Here is a 16,671-nt window from a genome sequence, read left to right as displayed (position 1 = left end):
TTGGAGGTGTTTCTGCGACGTGCCTTGGTGCCGTGAGGTCATTACGGGTGTGAAACACTCCCTGTTGGCAGGCGGGCACCGGAGCGTCCTGGGAACCGCCCGTTCCCACGGGAGCCACCCGGGAGCCAGCCCCGCGGACAGCCCCGGCGCGGATGCCCGGAGCCGGGGGCAGGTCCAGCCCGCGGGGCGCGGCCTGGGAGCCGCCCTCCGCCCGCCCCCGGCCCCGCCGCCTCCCTCGTCCGTCCTCCCATCGCTCCCATCCCTCCGTGCCTGGGTGCCGGCGCGGCGCAGGGCGGCGATGTGGCGGTGGCGGTATGTCAGCGGCCGGCAGCTGCACGGCTTCCGACACTACAAGGTACAGGGCAGCCCCGGGGCCGGGAGGGCGGGCGGGCGGCGGACGCTCCTCCCCGGGTCGCGCCTCGGCTCCGGAGCGCTCCGCTTTGGGCGGCGGGGTCCCAGCCCCGCTGTGAATGCGGCCCCGGCCGGCCGGGCCATCCCCCCGCTGCCGGAGGGTCCGCAGGGCTCCACCTGTGCCCGCAGGGAGATGTCCCGCACCTCCACCTGTTACCGCAGGGAGATGTCCCGCACCTCCACCTGTGCCGCAGGGGGATATCCCGCACCTCCACCTGAGCCCGCAGGGGGATATCCCGCACCTCCACCTGTGCCCGCCCGCAGCCGGGCCGGCTCTGATGGAGTGCGTGCCCTGGGCAGGAGGTGGGTGTTCGCGGGGCGGCAGGTCTCGGTGGAGGCAGAGTGAACTGGGGTTTGAGTGAGCACCAACGTCTGTAAAAGCTGTGCCCGTTTTAGAGCAGCGTGGTTTTGGAGGCATCCGGTGTTTCTATAAGAAAGCACACATTGATGCTGCTTGTCTGGCTGTCTGCAAAGCCTTCGGACACAGGAATGCTCTGGCTTTGAGAAATAAATAAGAAAGCCGGCAAAGGGGGGAAAGAAAAACTTACTTTAAATAATTTGATGCAAACCTCATGTTTGCAAATAGCCGGCATGTAGAATCCCGGTAAATGGGTGAATCATTAGATATTTAAATTTACCAGGGTTATATCATGGACTTAGGAGTTACGGGGGATGCAGTACGGAGATCATCCAGGTTTGTGCCAGTTGTGGTGCAGGTGTCTGAAATGGGCCATGCCGCCCTGTTCACACACCCTCACCTCTTTCCTCGTGAAAAGCAGGAGGGGCATACTAGCTTCTACCAGCACAACACCCGGCCTTTTATTTTATGTTCAGTTTGCCAAAGCAGCCCCTACACCATGCTCCTAAATATTCTTGCCTTCTTGCTCTTACCGTGTGCCTTCCCAGGCTGGGCTCCAGCCAGGGTGTTCAGCTTTTCCTGGTTCCTAACAAGCCCTTCCGTTCCCTAGGCCAGCAGCTTTGCTTGTTCACCTCAGCAGGAATGAAGGTGGAGGAAGTGTGGCTTCGAGAGTGTTCTCCAGGTTGCTTCCTAGGAACTTGTTATGCACAGAAGCTAATTAAAATGTACCAACCTGTTTGTGTGTCTCCGATGTGAGTGGGATAAAACATTCTGCAAGCTGCTTCTGGCCACAGGGCGTGAGTTGCACAGGTCTGTGCTTGAACGGTGAAGCTGCAGTCTTGACTGAGATCAGGAGGAAAAAAAATAAAAAGCAATTTTTAGGATAAATGGACGTAGTTATTTAAGTAACTTTCCTGAATTGAGTTCATAGTACAAATATGGGAACAATTGTATTACATTCTTTATTATCACTTGAATGAAAATAACTTCAAACAAGTGCAGATGAGGAATAATCAAAACAATATTCTTTAAATAACCTGTAATCCTTGTGCCATACTTATGATTTACCGGGCAAATTATTACCAAAAGACAGAATCACATATCAAATAATTTAATTTGAATATATTGGTTTCTCAAGAGCAAAGAAGCTATGTAGGGTGATTTTCTTAAGTACAAGAATCAGCCAACGCAGATACTTAAGAAGTATCTGTTCTACTGTGTTCTGAAAAAAATCCTAGTAAGTGCAGGCTTTAGAAAGATGAAATCAAATTGTTTTCTTTTACCTGAGGTGACTTGGGACTGGGATATCTTGGAAATAAATAAATCCAAATGGCATGGGTTTCACACAAAGAAGTACAGCTACATGAGGTTGGTGCTGCTGAGCTGGTCAGTTTTCTGCACCATTTTCCTGGTGCTCCAGGTTGCAGGAGGACATGGCAGGTGATGGCAGCTCTCCCTATTCCTAAATGCTGCTCACATTGATTTAAAGTACTCCAAAAATACAGAAAGGGTGCAGCAAGGAGACACTAATCATTACCACAGTCTCTTGTCCTTTGCTCTCCCATACCTAGGGCTGCCACAACCACAGCTTTGTTCTCATCACCTCCCAGGCCTGACACATGCTCTTCAACCTCCTGTTGCCTTCTGGCTGCCATCTCTCCCCTTCAGCCTAGGGCCTTACTGCATCCTGGTCCTTCAGCTTCCGAGCCCCTTGGAGGAGATTGCTGCCTCCTTTGCTGGCTACTCAACAGGTGCTAAACTCTGATCACTGTGCCCAGCAATCATGGGTTACCTCTACTTACAACCTCCTGGCTATTTCTGCCCTGTTTCCCGGTGAACCCAGTTGTGGGGTAGTGTGGAGGGATATGTGCACTGGCCCTGTGAAGAACTAGGTAATCTCTGAAAGGATCTGTGAGCATACATTCAATACTGAGCTAAAACACTGTATTGTTTCTGGATTTGAAGTGTGCATAGAAGACTTTAGATTTAGTGGCCTCCATCTCTCTGTTGTACATCACACTGCAGCATTGTTCTCATGGTACTATCAGTGACTTAATGTACTCCGTATTTTGCACAATTTATCTGCTGAGTGTAATGCAGCTTAAAAAATAATTTTTGTAATCAACTCCTTTTGTAAAGGTAAATATGGCCTGAGAAAAAATGCTGTTCAATTTTCAAAATTTTCACACAGCTGAATTCATTTCTCTGCCATGAATGCTCCAATTGTATGTTTCAGGCACTGTCTGTCTCCTGTTTGCAGTTGGAGGAGGGCCTTGGCAACAAAACCAGCACAGTTCTTTGCTCAGGGAATGGCAGACCTCTAATGCATGCAAAGATTTCAGCACCCTTTAGCATGTTAGGTCCATGTATATTAGGCTTTTGAAGCAAGTTTTCCCCAATTACCAAGCTTTGGCTTACATCACAGAGTGACCTCAGAGCACAAAAATGCATTCCCTTTGGATGAACCTAAACCAGATTACAAACACAAGTACACCCAGTACATTCAGTCCATAGTATTATAATGGAACCAGTTTTGTGTGAAACTGGTTCTGAAATCCTTATAGCACAGGCACTGGCTCCTCAGGACTAGCTATTCACTTTACTAATCTACTCCCATTCATTCTGCCTGTTAATGGGGTTTTAGAGATTCAGTTTTCCTCTTTCTGCTTAAAAGCACACCGAGAACAGGTGGAGATGTGATGATCAGACAGTTCAGACACAGCCCTGAGTATTATTGCCGTGATATTTCTGCCATCTTCTTGCCTCTGGGGCAGGTGCTGATTTCAGGACAGTTGCATGCTCAGGTGATTTGCTGCAACTGTATCACAGAAGATTCATATCCTTGGTTTGTGTCCTGTTCTCCAGGACGTGGAGCAACACAGCCAAAAATCTACGACCATCTGGAATTGTAGGACTTGGATCATGCCGTTCCTACTTTTATGTTTTATCAACATTTTGTAGTTCTAGAAGAGCACCCATGGAATTACACTGCTACTTTTTTTTCTGCCTGCTTGGGTTTCTGTTGGAAACAAGCTGTTCTGCAACACCCAGGGGATGAGTACAGATAAAAGCAGAACTTGGTTCTTTATTTTTATCCTTCTCACCAGAATGCAGTAATGTCAGTGGTGAGCTCGTGTTGCCATTGTCTCTTCTCATCACATCATTCTTAGGATTTCCCTTGCGTGTTTGCCTTGAGTCACCTTTCTTTACAGTACCTGTGCACAGAGGTTCTTCAAGACAGAAAACTTTGATGCTTTATCCTGTTTGAGAATAAAAGAGATCTAAGAACAAGCTATAGAGGCTTGACTCAAACAATAGACCTGGAAAAGATGATTAAAAAATCAGATACAACCTTAAAAATTAACTTCTAAGGTTCCACATTTTCATCTTGTTTTGTCCACACTGTTTCTATCCTCTAAGTCATTTTTTAGCAGGTAGCTCTGTGTGGATAAGGGGTGTGGTGAGGAGGGGAGAGTAAATGAGGTGTAAGTATTTTCATTTCAGTGAGGGGTCTGCTACTGTCCCATGTTTTCACAAGTAGGTAGAGGTAACTAAGATGAAATTATTGTAAAATGGAAACATTTTGAAGAATTTAAAATATTTCTTCAAAGATAATGGAAACATTTAAAATTTTCTATTGAAGTAGGAGGTTCTATCAAGTGGGATTCTGCCTGCACAGCTGTCTCTCTGTCTCAGCTCCATTGCTGTTCAATACTTTCATTGAGTAACAGAAGGGAAAATATTGTAAAAATTTCACTATACTAAAGAATTTTGAAGAAGAGGTTTATTATTTAAAATATACTTGGAAAAGGTAGAAATAGCCAGAAATCAATATGAAGAAATTCAGTAAACAAGGTTTTGCTTAGGGGAAAGAAAATCAACATTTAAAACATAAAATAAGGGACAACAGACTTCAGGAAAGGTACCAGGGGATCAGAGTGTTGGCAGCATTGTGGCTGTTGTAATAAAGGGAAAAAAGTTCTTAAGCTGGAAGTGTCATAAATATATCAAAGGGTTACATTTACTCCTGTAGCTGATGTACTGATCAGGTATGAGTTGGAATAATGTGTCCTGCCTGCTTTGGCCCACAGTTTGCAGTCCTCAGAATGCCATTATGAATACCAAGAGGCTTAGAAAAGATGAACTGTGTGAGACAGTCTGAGTAAAGTGTTAGTAAGAGCCTAGCAGCCATTTGGTCTTCAAGAGTGCCCTTTTCAAGAAAGACAATATGTGAGTTTCAGCTGCACAAATAGAAATTTAAGGCGTCTGCTATGTCAGTCTTGTGTTGATAAGGCCTGCTGGAACAGGTACTAAAGGGGATTGGGCAATCAAATCACTTTATCAGTCTTAAGAAATGGCTTGATTTCTCTGAGGCAAGATCCACAATCTAGTGTTGAGTATTAATAAACAAACAGTTGCTGACACCTTTTTATGGAAGTTTTGGGTAATGTATTTTCTTTTAGTGTGCTGGCATGTTTGCTTTCTGCAAGCAATGGGGCCATTACCTCATGGAAACTTGATCTGCATTCTTAATGTATACTGAACGTGATCTTGCATTAGGTGAATGCCCTGGACTTGAAGATCTCTCAAATTACATCCCAGGCCTCATTTTGGAGGGTTAGAGAAACAAGATCAGATGTATGGTGATCACGTTTCAAGGTCTGACTCTTTCTCTTATACTGCCTTACACCAGAAGAGCAAAGTGTTTTGAGTATAATCTAGTGAATTAATGTCTGGAAGTTCAGGATTCATCCAGATACAAAATTGGATTTCTGTGAAGTCTATGCTTTTCCAAGGCTACAAATGTAGCTATGAGATTTAGAAAAATCATGGGTTCTGCTCACCTTAATTGAACAGTAGTTTTGCTTTCTACTGTTGTACACAAGGAGTTTACAAGATTTTGAAAATTTAGGAGAAGAGACTTTCATTCGCATGCTTACCTGGAACTGCTTAGGAGACATTTAATAATGCTCATTGCACACAGACAATTTTATGTATATTGAGTACTTTCTTTACATGTTTATTATATAGTGTATTTCCACGTAGCATTTTTAGGTTTTTTCACTAATATTTAATCCCAGATATTATCTGAAAGCAGTTATCAGTTGTGTCTGCTATAGTTAGATCTTTCATACCACCACAGTTGATTAAACTGTCCTTGAATATTTGATGCAGTGTAAACTAATGTTGTCCAGCTTCAATAAAACTGTGAGTCAGCAGCCCACTGTTCTACAAATAAAATCTTGCAATCTTCTTCATGTTACTTTGATGGAAGATTGGGCTTGTAATTAAATGTTGTTGAATAGTATGTGAAATAAACCAAATAACTCATTACTCTTACATTCTCTGTCACTGCATTCATGTGTCTCATATGTCAAAGAGCCATTGGCCAGCTGAGTATGTAGTTCTCAAAGACAATCTTCATGCATGCATTACCTCGTTTGTCTCATCCAGTTGTGATTGTAGCTGACAATGTAGCATTTCATGAGTTCTGTAATCATTATCTGCCTTCTACGTAGCACATGCTAATGAACCAACAACTTAATGAAATCACATCGCAGAGATGCTGCATTTGATATTACTTGCTGCAGGACTTTTTTCCCAATGATGGGAAATTGTACATGGTTTTGAGTGCAATATTGCACCCATGAGTTTACAAAGGTTCATTAGATCACTTTTGGGACAAATATGCTCAATATAAAGAGTTGTGTGCCTTGCTGAATCTCATAAAAGTGCAAATACCAACTGCATAGTTTTATTTCATTGCTTTATCAAGAGATGTACGCATTCTGAAATTCTTTTTGGGTTTTTCTGTGTAGAATATGCATGTATATATATGTATTTTTGTTTATTCATCTTTGTTTTAGTAGAAAACTAATTGCAAAGACGTATGTCTTGATATGTGATTTGAACGTGTATTGTTTGTTATAAATCTAAGGCAACCCTTATTCTAAGGATTGTTTTATAGAGGGAGGAATGTTTCTGTGAGGTATCCCCTCTCTTGTGCATCAGGATATTAGATAACACAAGGGTTCAATGTATGTGCTACAGAATCACTGTTCAGCATCTCTTATGGAAAATACAATTTGCTTTTAATCTATGTTCCCTTTTGGGCTTGGAGTGGTTTCCCCACTTTGGGTTCCCCAGGTATTTAGGTACAGCCTCTGGCAGAGCTCCAGCTGGATGGGTACTTGGTCTGCTGTAAGATTTTTAAAGGGCTGCTGGCACATACATGTTTGCACATGCGCAGAAATAGGTGTAGCACAAAATCCTGCTGTTGTTTCCTTTTACCAACAGTGGAAGACCAGTCTGCACAAAAAAAACAAACATAGAAATCAACTTTCTTGCTATGTTAGAGCTTTCTTGATAGCAAGTTAAGGATCAGTTGTGCAGTTCCTTGAGAGTGTGCAGGTTTTGGTTTTAGCAGGATTTATATTTTCACCAATCTGGCCCAGCCTCTACTTTTGTCCCTTTACAGCAGCACACATGCAGCTGTCTTCTATTACCCCTTGCTCAATATTTAATCATGTTTCTATGTTCTTTTTAATTATTTTGGCTTCGTTGTTAAGTGTTTGAACATGTCCCATGTAAGCCTTCTCCTTAAGAGAAATTAGGTAGTATCCTTAACATAACTACTGTTAGTTGAAAACTGGTTGCTGACTTCCAGTCCCACTGACTGTCCACCTCTCCATGGTCTGGATAAAGCACTTGGTTTTGAGCTCCTGGCTGAGCCTGTGTTGAGAAGGAGGAGACTGCTGAGCTCCCTTCTCACCTGAATGATCCTGTGATCCAAGCCCGTGGTTCTGTGACCTTAAGGCCATGAACTGCTCTGCAAGCAAGGGGATGTGCCACTGGCAGGCATGAGTCCCTAAGAGTGGCCTGTCCTGACCCACAGCTCTGTGTGCCCATGACCATTCTTACCATAGGTAAGAATGCCTCCCTTCATTAAGGAAAAGGATGTGGCACAGGACTCAGTGTGTGTCAGGATTCCTGAAAATGCCAAGGTGAACGATGAACACACCTCTGCATCAAAACATCCCCAGGACAGAAGTTTGGGTAATAACAACTTCCTGATGACTTAGTAATGACCAGTCAGAATTGTTGAATTGCACAAACCATGACATTCTAGTATTTACTAGGAATAATATTGGGTGGAAGGAAAATCTAACTATATTTCCTAGCTGTAGTGTGCACAAACTAATGGAACTGAATGGGGAAAAGTGAGAGGGGAGAGAGGAGCTCAGGAGCCCAACTTGGGCAGCCTCTTCCTTCACAGTGCAGCTGCGTCCAGCCCTAGTACAGGCTTATAACTCCTGGACTTAGATATTGGTGATCTAATAAAAGACCAAAATGAAACAAACCCCAAAACCCCCCCATATATATATGTGTGTGTGTAGGAGAAAATGCAGCATACACCAAATTATTGTATAGTAGATAGAAAACCCAAGCCATTATTTATGAATAATTGACTAACTGATGATATAATGTAAGGCAATTCTATTATTAGAAATAACAGGACTGTGTATTGGAATACATCAGCACTTAAACTGCTGAACATATTTGGCATCCACGGTGTTGTGGAGCTCTGTTGTTTATAGCATGCTTCTCTTTCTTCCCTTTGTGAAGCTTTTGTTAAGATCCAAGACTGTGTCCCATACAAACTACAAACCTGTAAAAACATATATAAAGTGGAATTAAACTCCACATGTTTAATGTATTCTAGGAATCTGAAAGATTGATGGAAAATTGTTACCAGATGTGCCAGTATTTCAGTATTTTCTTTAATTTTTATGTGGTTCCTGAAGTGTAAGGTATCACAGAAGCCAAGTTCATGTTGCATAAGACGTTGCCCAGAAGGGTGATTTCCCACTGAGCTCTCTTCAATATCGACTGATCCATACCCTGGACTGGGAGGGTCATCTTCCAGTTTCAAAACCACAAAAACCCCTTATCTGCAAAAGAGAGTCCGTTGTCATGCCTCCCATCTCTTTGTCTGTCATTTACAAAACACAGGTGTTGTGAATGTAAATGACTGAGTGGCACAATACCTGGGACAAGATGATTTAAGTACAGGAAAGGAGTAGTCTGTTAGTATAAAGAGCAGCTGAAGGTGAAATAATGATATAATGTAGTTATGCAACTACATTTCTTGCAGCTTGCTTTCTCTCCTGACTCTGAAGTGTGTGTCAGCATGTTTTATATTTTTCTCTTGATCATAGTCATTCCAAAATTTTATTCTTGTGGTGAGTCCACAGTGCAAAGCTGGAGAGGGCTGGGGAGTCCAGTGAAGATCCAGTGTCTGCTCTCATTAATGGTTAGCTCACGCCCTGTTTGGGTTTTTTTTTGTTTATTTCTCTAAAGTCTCTCCAAGGCAATAGCTAGGCTTTTGGTTTGGAACTAATCTGTTCTGGAGGTAGTCCACATCATTTTTTGGTTTCACCATCCTTCAGCACTCTTCCAACATGGGCATTTGGGTTTTTGAACATGCACAGCAGACAGGGCTCACTGTCATGCTCTGAAAGTGCCATATTGCTGGGTTACAGTGTAATCTCCAGATTGTTTCAGATACTTTGAACTTAAACATATTGAATGCTAATGATGTGTTGGGTGTGTGGGGCCAGATGATGAGGCCCAACACCCCTCCAGCAGATGCTGTGTGGTGCTGATGTGACCAGTTTGCAATAACGGGAAGTGTTTCTAAGCTGTGTGGATGTGAGCCAGAAGGTACCATTTGTCTTGTATTTAGCAGTGCAGACCTTGATCACTGTGAGTGCTTTTGTCCCTCGGTGTTTGGCTCTGCTCTGTCACTGCAGAACAGTTGTCTTCCTACTGTGTAGCCAAAACTTTGCTTTTATTCATTTTTCTTTCTTCTGCTTTCCTGTTGCTTCTCTTAATTGTTTATCCCTTCCGCCATCCCCCTTTTCCCCCTCCCCAATCTTATTTCCTTTCCCCTTTAACACAGGTGACCAGCAGAAACTTTGTGCTGTGCTGGATCCCCTGGATGGAAATTAAGATGCAGGAACACAAAGTACAAGCGCATTTCATGTGTGCTGCCCCAGTCACCATGTATGTGTGCTCATGTCTGTTGTCTGTATTCTCATTTCTAGCTCTTCTAGAAGCCATTAACACTGAGAGAGAAAGCAGATTACTTTCAAGGAGATATCAGCTATTAAATAAAACCAGAAGAAGCATTTTTAAATTTGGGAGTAAGATGAAGCCAGTGCCATTTTTCCTATTTCCTTATTACTGCTGTTCCCTCCCAGCTGTTACAACTTCTTTTAAAAATAATTGGGAGAAGCTTTTTGATTATTCCAAGCCCTTCTTCTTTGTATAAGGACAATCAATCCCCTTCCCAGGGCAGAAACTGTTTGCAGGGAAGTGCTTAGTATACTTGTATGAGCTTTGCACTTAAAAACCTCCAACAGGCTTATCCTCTCCACTTTTGTCTTTTAGTATGAGTGCCCTGAAAATGACAGAATTACACAATAGCAAATGGCAATGCTTTTTTTCCATCAGGTTCAATGGACTCTTGCATTCATGTTCATTGGTCATAATGTGAGCATGTTACTCAGTACTTTGCTTTTCTGAGCAGCCTTGAACATTAAACTCCTGAGGATTTCATGGCCTTGAGGTTAGTAGCTTCTTGGGAGCAGAACAAAGCAGAGTATTAAATGGTATAGCAGACTTTATTTGTCAAGTTTTATTTTTTGCTGTGACTGAGAACTATTTTTCCATGGGTGTTTCCTTTGGTCTGGCTAAAACAAATCATTGTGGAGGGAAGTGCAAATTTCCATTCTTCTGCACATCTGCTGAATGTTCCTTCCCCACCCAGAGGACCGACAGTTCAGCCACAGACATAGGAATTAACAGGATGAAGTGTGGTGTGTCCTGAAATGTCTTTAGGTGACAAAAGCTGACTGTAATTCTCCTTTTTTTTTTTTTTTTTTCCCTTTTTCCAATAAGGTCTGTTTTGATTTTTGGTGCTTGACTTTGGAAACAGTGAGGCAAACAAAAAGCTGACTGTGTCTCTTGTTTGTGTCTGTTGTGTAGAGATACATTGAAAAACCTAATCTCTTACATTATACAGTAAATACAATACAAAAATTATATAATATCTACTATATTTTCTCTATAAGAAAACAATTTCAAAGAAATGAGACTGATTGTCCTTTCTTTTTTTTTTCTTCTAAGAGCAAGCAGTAGTTCTGAACAGCCAGTGAATATTTGGGATAGAAAGCCTCATTTTACTTTTGTTGTTTAACTAGCATTTTCTAATTTTATTTGTGACTTTGACTTGGGGGTGAGGGGAGAAGGAGAATGCCAAAGTAAAAGCAAGGGTAAAACTCCCTTATTTTGACCTTTGCACATTCTTATCCAGGTATGGCTGAATTAATTGAATTTGCTGGTCATCAAATTGTCCCATATTTCACATAATCTTTGGATACCAGCTGGGGTAAGGAAATGGGCAGTAGCCACAGTGACACTTTGAGCAGGCTCCTGATTACCTGGAATCTCAAAAGTGCTTATGGATACCTTGAATTTTCTTCATTTTCAGAAGATTTCCATAGTTCTCATGTGAATTATGTAGTAGCTGACTGGTCTGTTGGCATAGGTATTGTATAGCTTGGTACTATTGTTAATTTTGTCATAAATGGAAGCAAAGCCCACAGGTTTTGGTAATTCACATGCAAGCTGGACTATATAAAGTTCAAACAGTTGTAATAATCAGTGTTTAAGTGATAAATGCAGCATCTGGACCTGCAAATACATACAGAATAATGAAGGCTTAAGTTTTACTTACAAATTAATTTTTTTCTGAGGTAGTGTATTTAAGAATGCTAATATATATTCTGGTGAAAATCTGTTGATGACAAAATTGCATTGTGTAGTAAGTAATATGGGTGGCAGCAGCAGAGAAAAGTGACACATCAGAGTGAACACTTACAGCATTTTTAGAAAAATTAAAATCAGTGGTGTACACTTCATTAAATTGAAAATTTTATTTCCTTTGGAAATGTAGGCAGTCTTCTCTGACCAGTTACTGCTCGGTGATTTTTTTGATATTTGTCAGTATGTATTTACAGTGAACAGCTGTGCTATAATAATTTTATTAGATGCTGTGTTTATGATCTAAACTTGATCATAAGTTCTTGATCATAAATCTTGATCTAACTTGATCATAAATCACAAACTTGTGTTTGTGATTTAAACTTGAACACACAAAATTACTATGTGAATGCTTTGTTTTGTCCAGAAGGTAATTAAAACATATGCTTTGTATTCAGATAGAAAAAGGAAATGTATGGAAGAGTTCCTAAGCATTTCATATGTAGGAACCTGAGCTTAAGATAAGTGCCTAAGTTGCTTTGATAATTAATGACTTGGAACAGGTACTTCCGGAATGCAGTCTCATCCAAAGGGTAGTTGGGTAAGAGAGGTCAATAAATTAACTATGTGTATGGAGAGACAATGAACTGTTAGCTGAAGTTATGTGAAAGGAGACTCTTTGTCATCAGCTCTTCTGCAAGTGAACAGCTTTGTCAAACTGTGGTCTAACACATCCCATCCTACTCCCATTTTCTGCACGTGGTGTTTGGACAGTGCTATGTATAGATATATCTGAATCTTTGTGAGTCATATGCATCATCCTAGCAATGTTAAGCCAGGTATGCACTTTCGAAGTCCAAGAATTTCTGAAATAATTACGTGTACCAACCCAATGATGGATAACTTCTTCCAATGTCTACCTACCAGGGCTCAAGTACCTTGTTTTGAGTGGTATTGTCAGTTTAAGATTGTTCTTCCTAAGATTATTCTGTGTTCTGCAGTCTCAAGGCAGGATAAACCTTGATACTGTCCTCTGAGAAAAAATGAGACAACAGCAATTCAGGGTGGCCTTGGATTTCTGAAATATTTTGTTTACAAAAGATATAGATATTTACTTACTTGAATTTATAAAACACATGTGTTTTCAAGTCTGTCCAATAGAGAAATGTTATTGTGGTAATGAACTGTGCTATTTTAGAGCTCATTTTTATAATAACATTGCCTTACATGAATTAGCATAGTGCAAATTGCAAATGCAACTGTGTTACTATGACAAAAGCTGAGTATCTCTGCAAGATAATATTCCACCTACAAACACATTCCATATTCTTTGTCTGTCCTACATACTAGCAATGAACTGGTGCTCAGACTGCGCATTACTGGTAGTGGAAATAAAAGTGTTAAATCCAAAATACGGCAGAATTTTATAGAGTTGTAAAATTAATAAGAATTTAAAAGTAAAATGTTTGCCATTTCACAAGCCATTGTGTTAATACATAGAGTTGCTAACAAGGGAATTGTAAACCAGGCCAGTGCTTTTAAATTAAATAAAACTGGTATGAATCAGAATGAAATAATTTTACACCAGTCTCACTGGGTGCTCTTACATGCTGAAGGACATGTAGTCCTAGAGATATAGCCATTGTTCAGTGCTTTGTTTAACATGCTTGCTTTTTCCTCACAGTACAGTGCTGTGGATACAAATCCTTTATCTGTGTATATTATGCAGCCCATCTGGAATAAAATTATTAAGGTAAGAATTTCATTTAATAAAACATAGTATGTTAATATAAGAATTTGTTTTAAATATAGTGTGTACTTTCATTTAAAAATACATATTGATCAATGAAGCTGAAACGAAGACATCTGATGAAAGAAAACAAATGTTGAAGGATATTTAGCCATGTTTAAGATGAGTGTGTTGTTTTGAGATTTTTTTTTTTTAGAAAGAAAAGGCTTGTTTCTTTTTTGTGAGTGCTGTAGAAAAGGCATCCATTTCTTTTCTGCATCTTTCATTAAACAGCTTTGCAGACATGGATGGTTTTACTTAGTACAGATTATTTTTGTGCAGCATATGCTGCCTAACAACAGCATGGCTTTCTCTCTGTGCTGTGCATATGATTTTATGCAAGCACTGTCTCATTTTCTCCCGAGGGGACTTGCTTGAGACAGCCAGGCATTCCTCACAGAAGCTGAAAATGAGAGTGGTTACCATGATCACCATAACGATTGGAAGATGCCATCTCTTGAATGCATTGCAATCTGCAGTTTTTAAAAATAAACCACTCACAATTAGTTATGCGGTTGTTGGCAGAAAAAAAAAAAAAAAAAAAAAAGCAAGCTGTATCTCAAACAAATATGAAGTTTATTGATCTCCAAGGAAACACTGACTTCTGTGCCTGCCTCATTACAGGAAATGTTTAGATTGGAGCAGACTTGAAAAGAAACCTTTGTACAAACAAAAAAAGGATGTATGTGGTCAAAGCATTGTTGGATCTGCCATCTTTAGATTCTGTAATTCAGGTGTTGATTATTCTTGATATGGCAGGAAAATCTTAATCTCTAATTCATAACCTCAAAGTAATTTCATGGAAAATGTTTGTATGACCCAACTGAAGAATTAAAATACAACTTGAACATGGGATGAGAAAAAAGAAATTCAAAGATGTGACACTGACTTCAGTAATTCAATTCAGAGACTTTGTTTTTATTCCCATCATAATATTGAGGGAAACAATGAGGCAGAAAAGCCCCTCCAGCACTCTGGCATGGGAGATGAGTAGAGGCTTTCCTGTGCACTTGCCCTTTGGTTTAGGAGATGGGTGAGTATTCATCTGCTATCAGATTGAAGGGGGAGTGTTGTCAATGCAAAACTTCCTCTGCAGGTATTTTCTCCTAATAGTTGCAGCATTTTACCAGAAGAAGAACATTATTGAATGTTCTCATATAGCTTAGTCACAATATAATTTTTTGTAAAATATCAGTAGGAATGCAAGTTGCTATAATGGTTTTGTTCCTGAACAGTGCATTGCAATAGGGAAATTAGGATAATTTTTAAAGAATTTTTAAAGAATGTTTTGCATCTACTATGTTAATTCAAATTTGGGCAGTACAAGTGTGCATCTTGATGACTGGGACAAGTTCCTTCACTCAGTTTAGACATCCTGATACATCCATTCTCAGATATTAATTAATTATGTTTTACTTTCTAAACTGGTGACAATAAAAATTCCACATGGACTATTTTTATTAGATTCTAGAGGAGTTTAAAAAAAGCAACCTGAAATTCACTGAGCCAAGCAAAAAAAAAACCCCAAACCCCAAACAACTCATGAGAACAATGGCTTGAGATTCTGGTCTTGCCTTTCATATGCCTGTTTAATCCTAATGGCAACACAAGTTTCTCTGTATTCCACAATGCAGGATTCATTGGAAGATGTGTTTCCTATGTTATAAGTCATTACCATTCATTGTAAAATGTACTTCCTGTGTTATAAGAAATTAAGAAGAGTTTGAGATTAAAAATCTGTGAATTTTTGAGCTGAAAGCCTATTGTCATAACCCAGCTCATTTATCTCTGCTGGGGATGCTGGACAATGAGAGGAAAAGGAGGAAATCCCACTGGAATACACAGGTGTATACCAGTATAACTGAAATCAATTAAACTCCCCTCTGTTGCCTTTATGAACTTTGATTTTATCAGTAGAATTGGGCAAGAGCAGCATTTTAGTGGTCTCAAGTGACCTAGTGAAGTTTGAACAGGGCTTTATATAAATGTGTACTTTACCATTTATTATCCAAATAGTTGCTGTATTAAAGCATTTGGTGTTTGTATTAAGGCTTTTAGAATGAATGGCTAGACCCAGAGAAACAGAAATCAGTTAATACTTCGTGGAACTAAGAGTTTTTTAAAAGGTTCAAGCACACAAGGGTTTTGCCAGAGAGCAGATGTGATTTGCCCCATGGCACCTCCAGTTGTATTAATCATGTAGCACATTGATGTATTAGACCTCCACTGTCTGTTAATTAGGCTATAAAGATTGCAGCTCATCCTTCTATAGCATACTAATAAATTCAGGCTCTATTTGTCCAAGGTGTGTAAGAAGTTAATCTTGAACACCCTGTGATTTTCTAATTATGAAATAGGGTGATGGTAGTGTAATGCCAACTAAAAAGATAAGGAGCATTAAATATAACAAAAGGGATTTTGCCACTGGAATACTTTCCAAATACCTAGACAGATTAGGTTCAGTAAGGATCAAAAGAACATGCTTAAGGGTTTAACTGCAGGAGAGTCTGTTTTCCTGAGGGCAGAACTCCTGTAACAGTTTTTCATGGTGTGTCTGTTAGCCAAAAGGATTGCAACTATAACAAGTTGAAAAATCTTTGAAAGTTTCCATCTTAAAATACACAGTTAGCAAGAAAGTGGGTTAAAATAACTTCATGTTCGTGCCAGGGGAGCATGAATTATTTCCTGTAATAACTTAAAAATGACATTGTGACTGTTTAGAAATGATGAGCCTAATTAGAAAGCAGATGTTTGTGGTGCCCCACTTGATTTGATTGTCAACAATTCTTATGAATCATCCAGGAAAAAGCAGTCAGTTTATCCATGTATATCCATGTAAACATTTCATCCATAGTGTCTTAAAGGACTCTTGATTTATGATTTAGGTTAAAAGAGACAAATCTAGATTTTTTTTTTCAGTGTCTGTGCTTCTTATTTCCTGGAAGGTTAGAGGTACCAGATAAATCCCCAGCAGGAGATCCATCCTCTGCATCCTCAGGTAGCAAAGGTGGGAGAGGTGCAGCTGATGCTGCATGCTGAGCATGCAGTCAGTGTGAGAAAGGGAGACCATGCAGTGAAGGGTTCCTCCTTAGATGCTCTCCAAAAGGAATTGCAGGGGACATTTGCTGTCCTTTTCCTTAGAGGTTTCAATTTGCCCTTTTTAACGCTCAGAATGATAGATATGTTAAATTTTTTTAATTGTTGCTGTATGCATTCCATGGTGTATTTAAATACAACCAGAGCTGTCATACAGTGTTTTAAAATCAGTGATAAAGTCCTTCTGATA

The 16,671-nt window shown here is 40.2% G+C and overlaps 1 protein-coding gene across 1 annotated transcript in view; it reads left to right on the top strand.

The window, feature by feature from the left end:
- The first annotated feature begins 271 nt into the window (after positions 1–271).
- LOC121340223 (ethanolaminephosphotransferase 1-like) overlaps positions 272–16,671 on the top strand; it is a 52,748-nt gene continuing 36,348 nt past the window's right edge. The window contains exons 1-2 of the mRNA XM_041412825.1: positions 272–355; positions 13,281–13,349. Of these exons, the coding sequence (XP_041268759.1) occupies positions 299–355; positions 13,281–13,349 (126 nt within the window). The 5' untranslated portion in view covers positions 272–298. The remainder of the gene's footprint in view (positions 356–13,280; positions 13,350–16,671) is intronic.

Source organism: Onychostruthus taczanowskii, unplaced genomic scaffold (genome assembly GCF_017590055.1).
Source record: "Onychostruthus taczanowskii isolate IOZ18803 unplaced genomic scaffold, ASM1759005v1 scaffold4, whole genome shotgun sequence".
Taxonomy (NCBI): domain Eukaryota; kingdom Metazoa; phylum Chordata; class Aves; order Passeriformes; family Passeridae; genus Onychostruthus; species Onychostruthus taczanowskii.
Note: the sequence above shows the minus strand (reverse complement) of the source record. Positions and strands in the feature narration are given on the sequence as shown.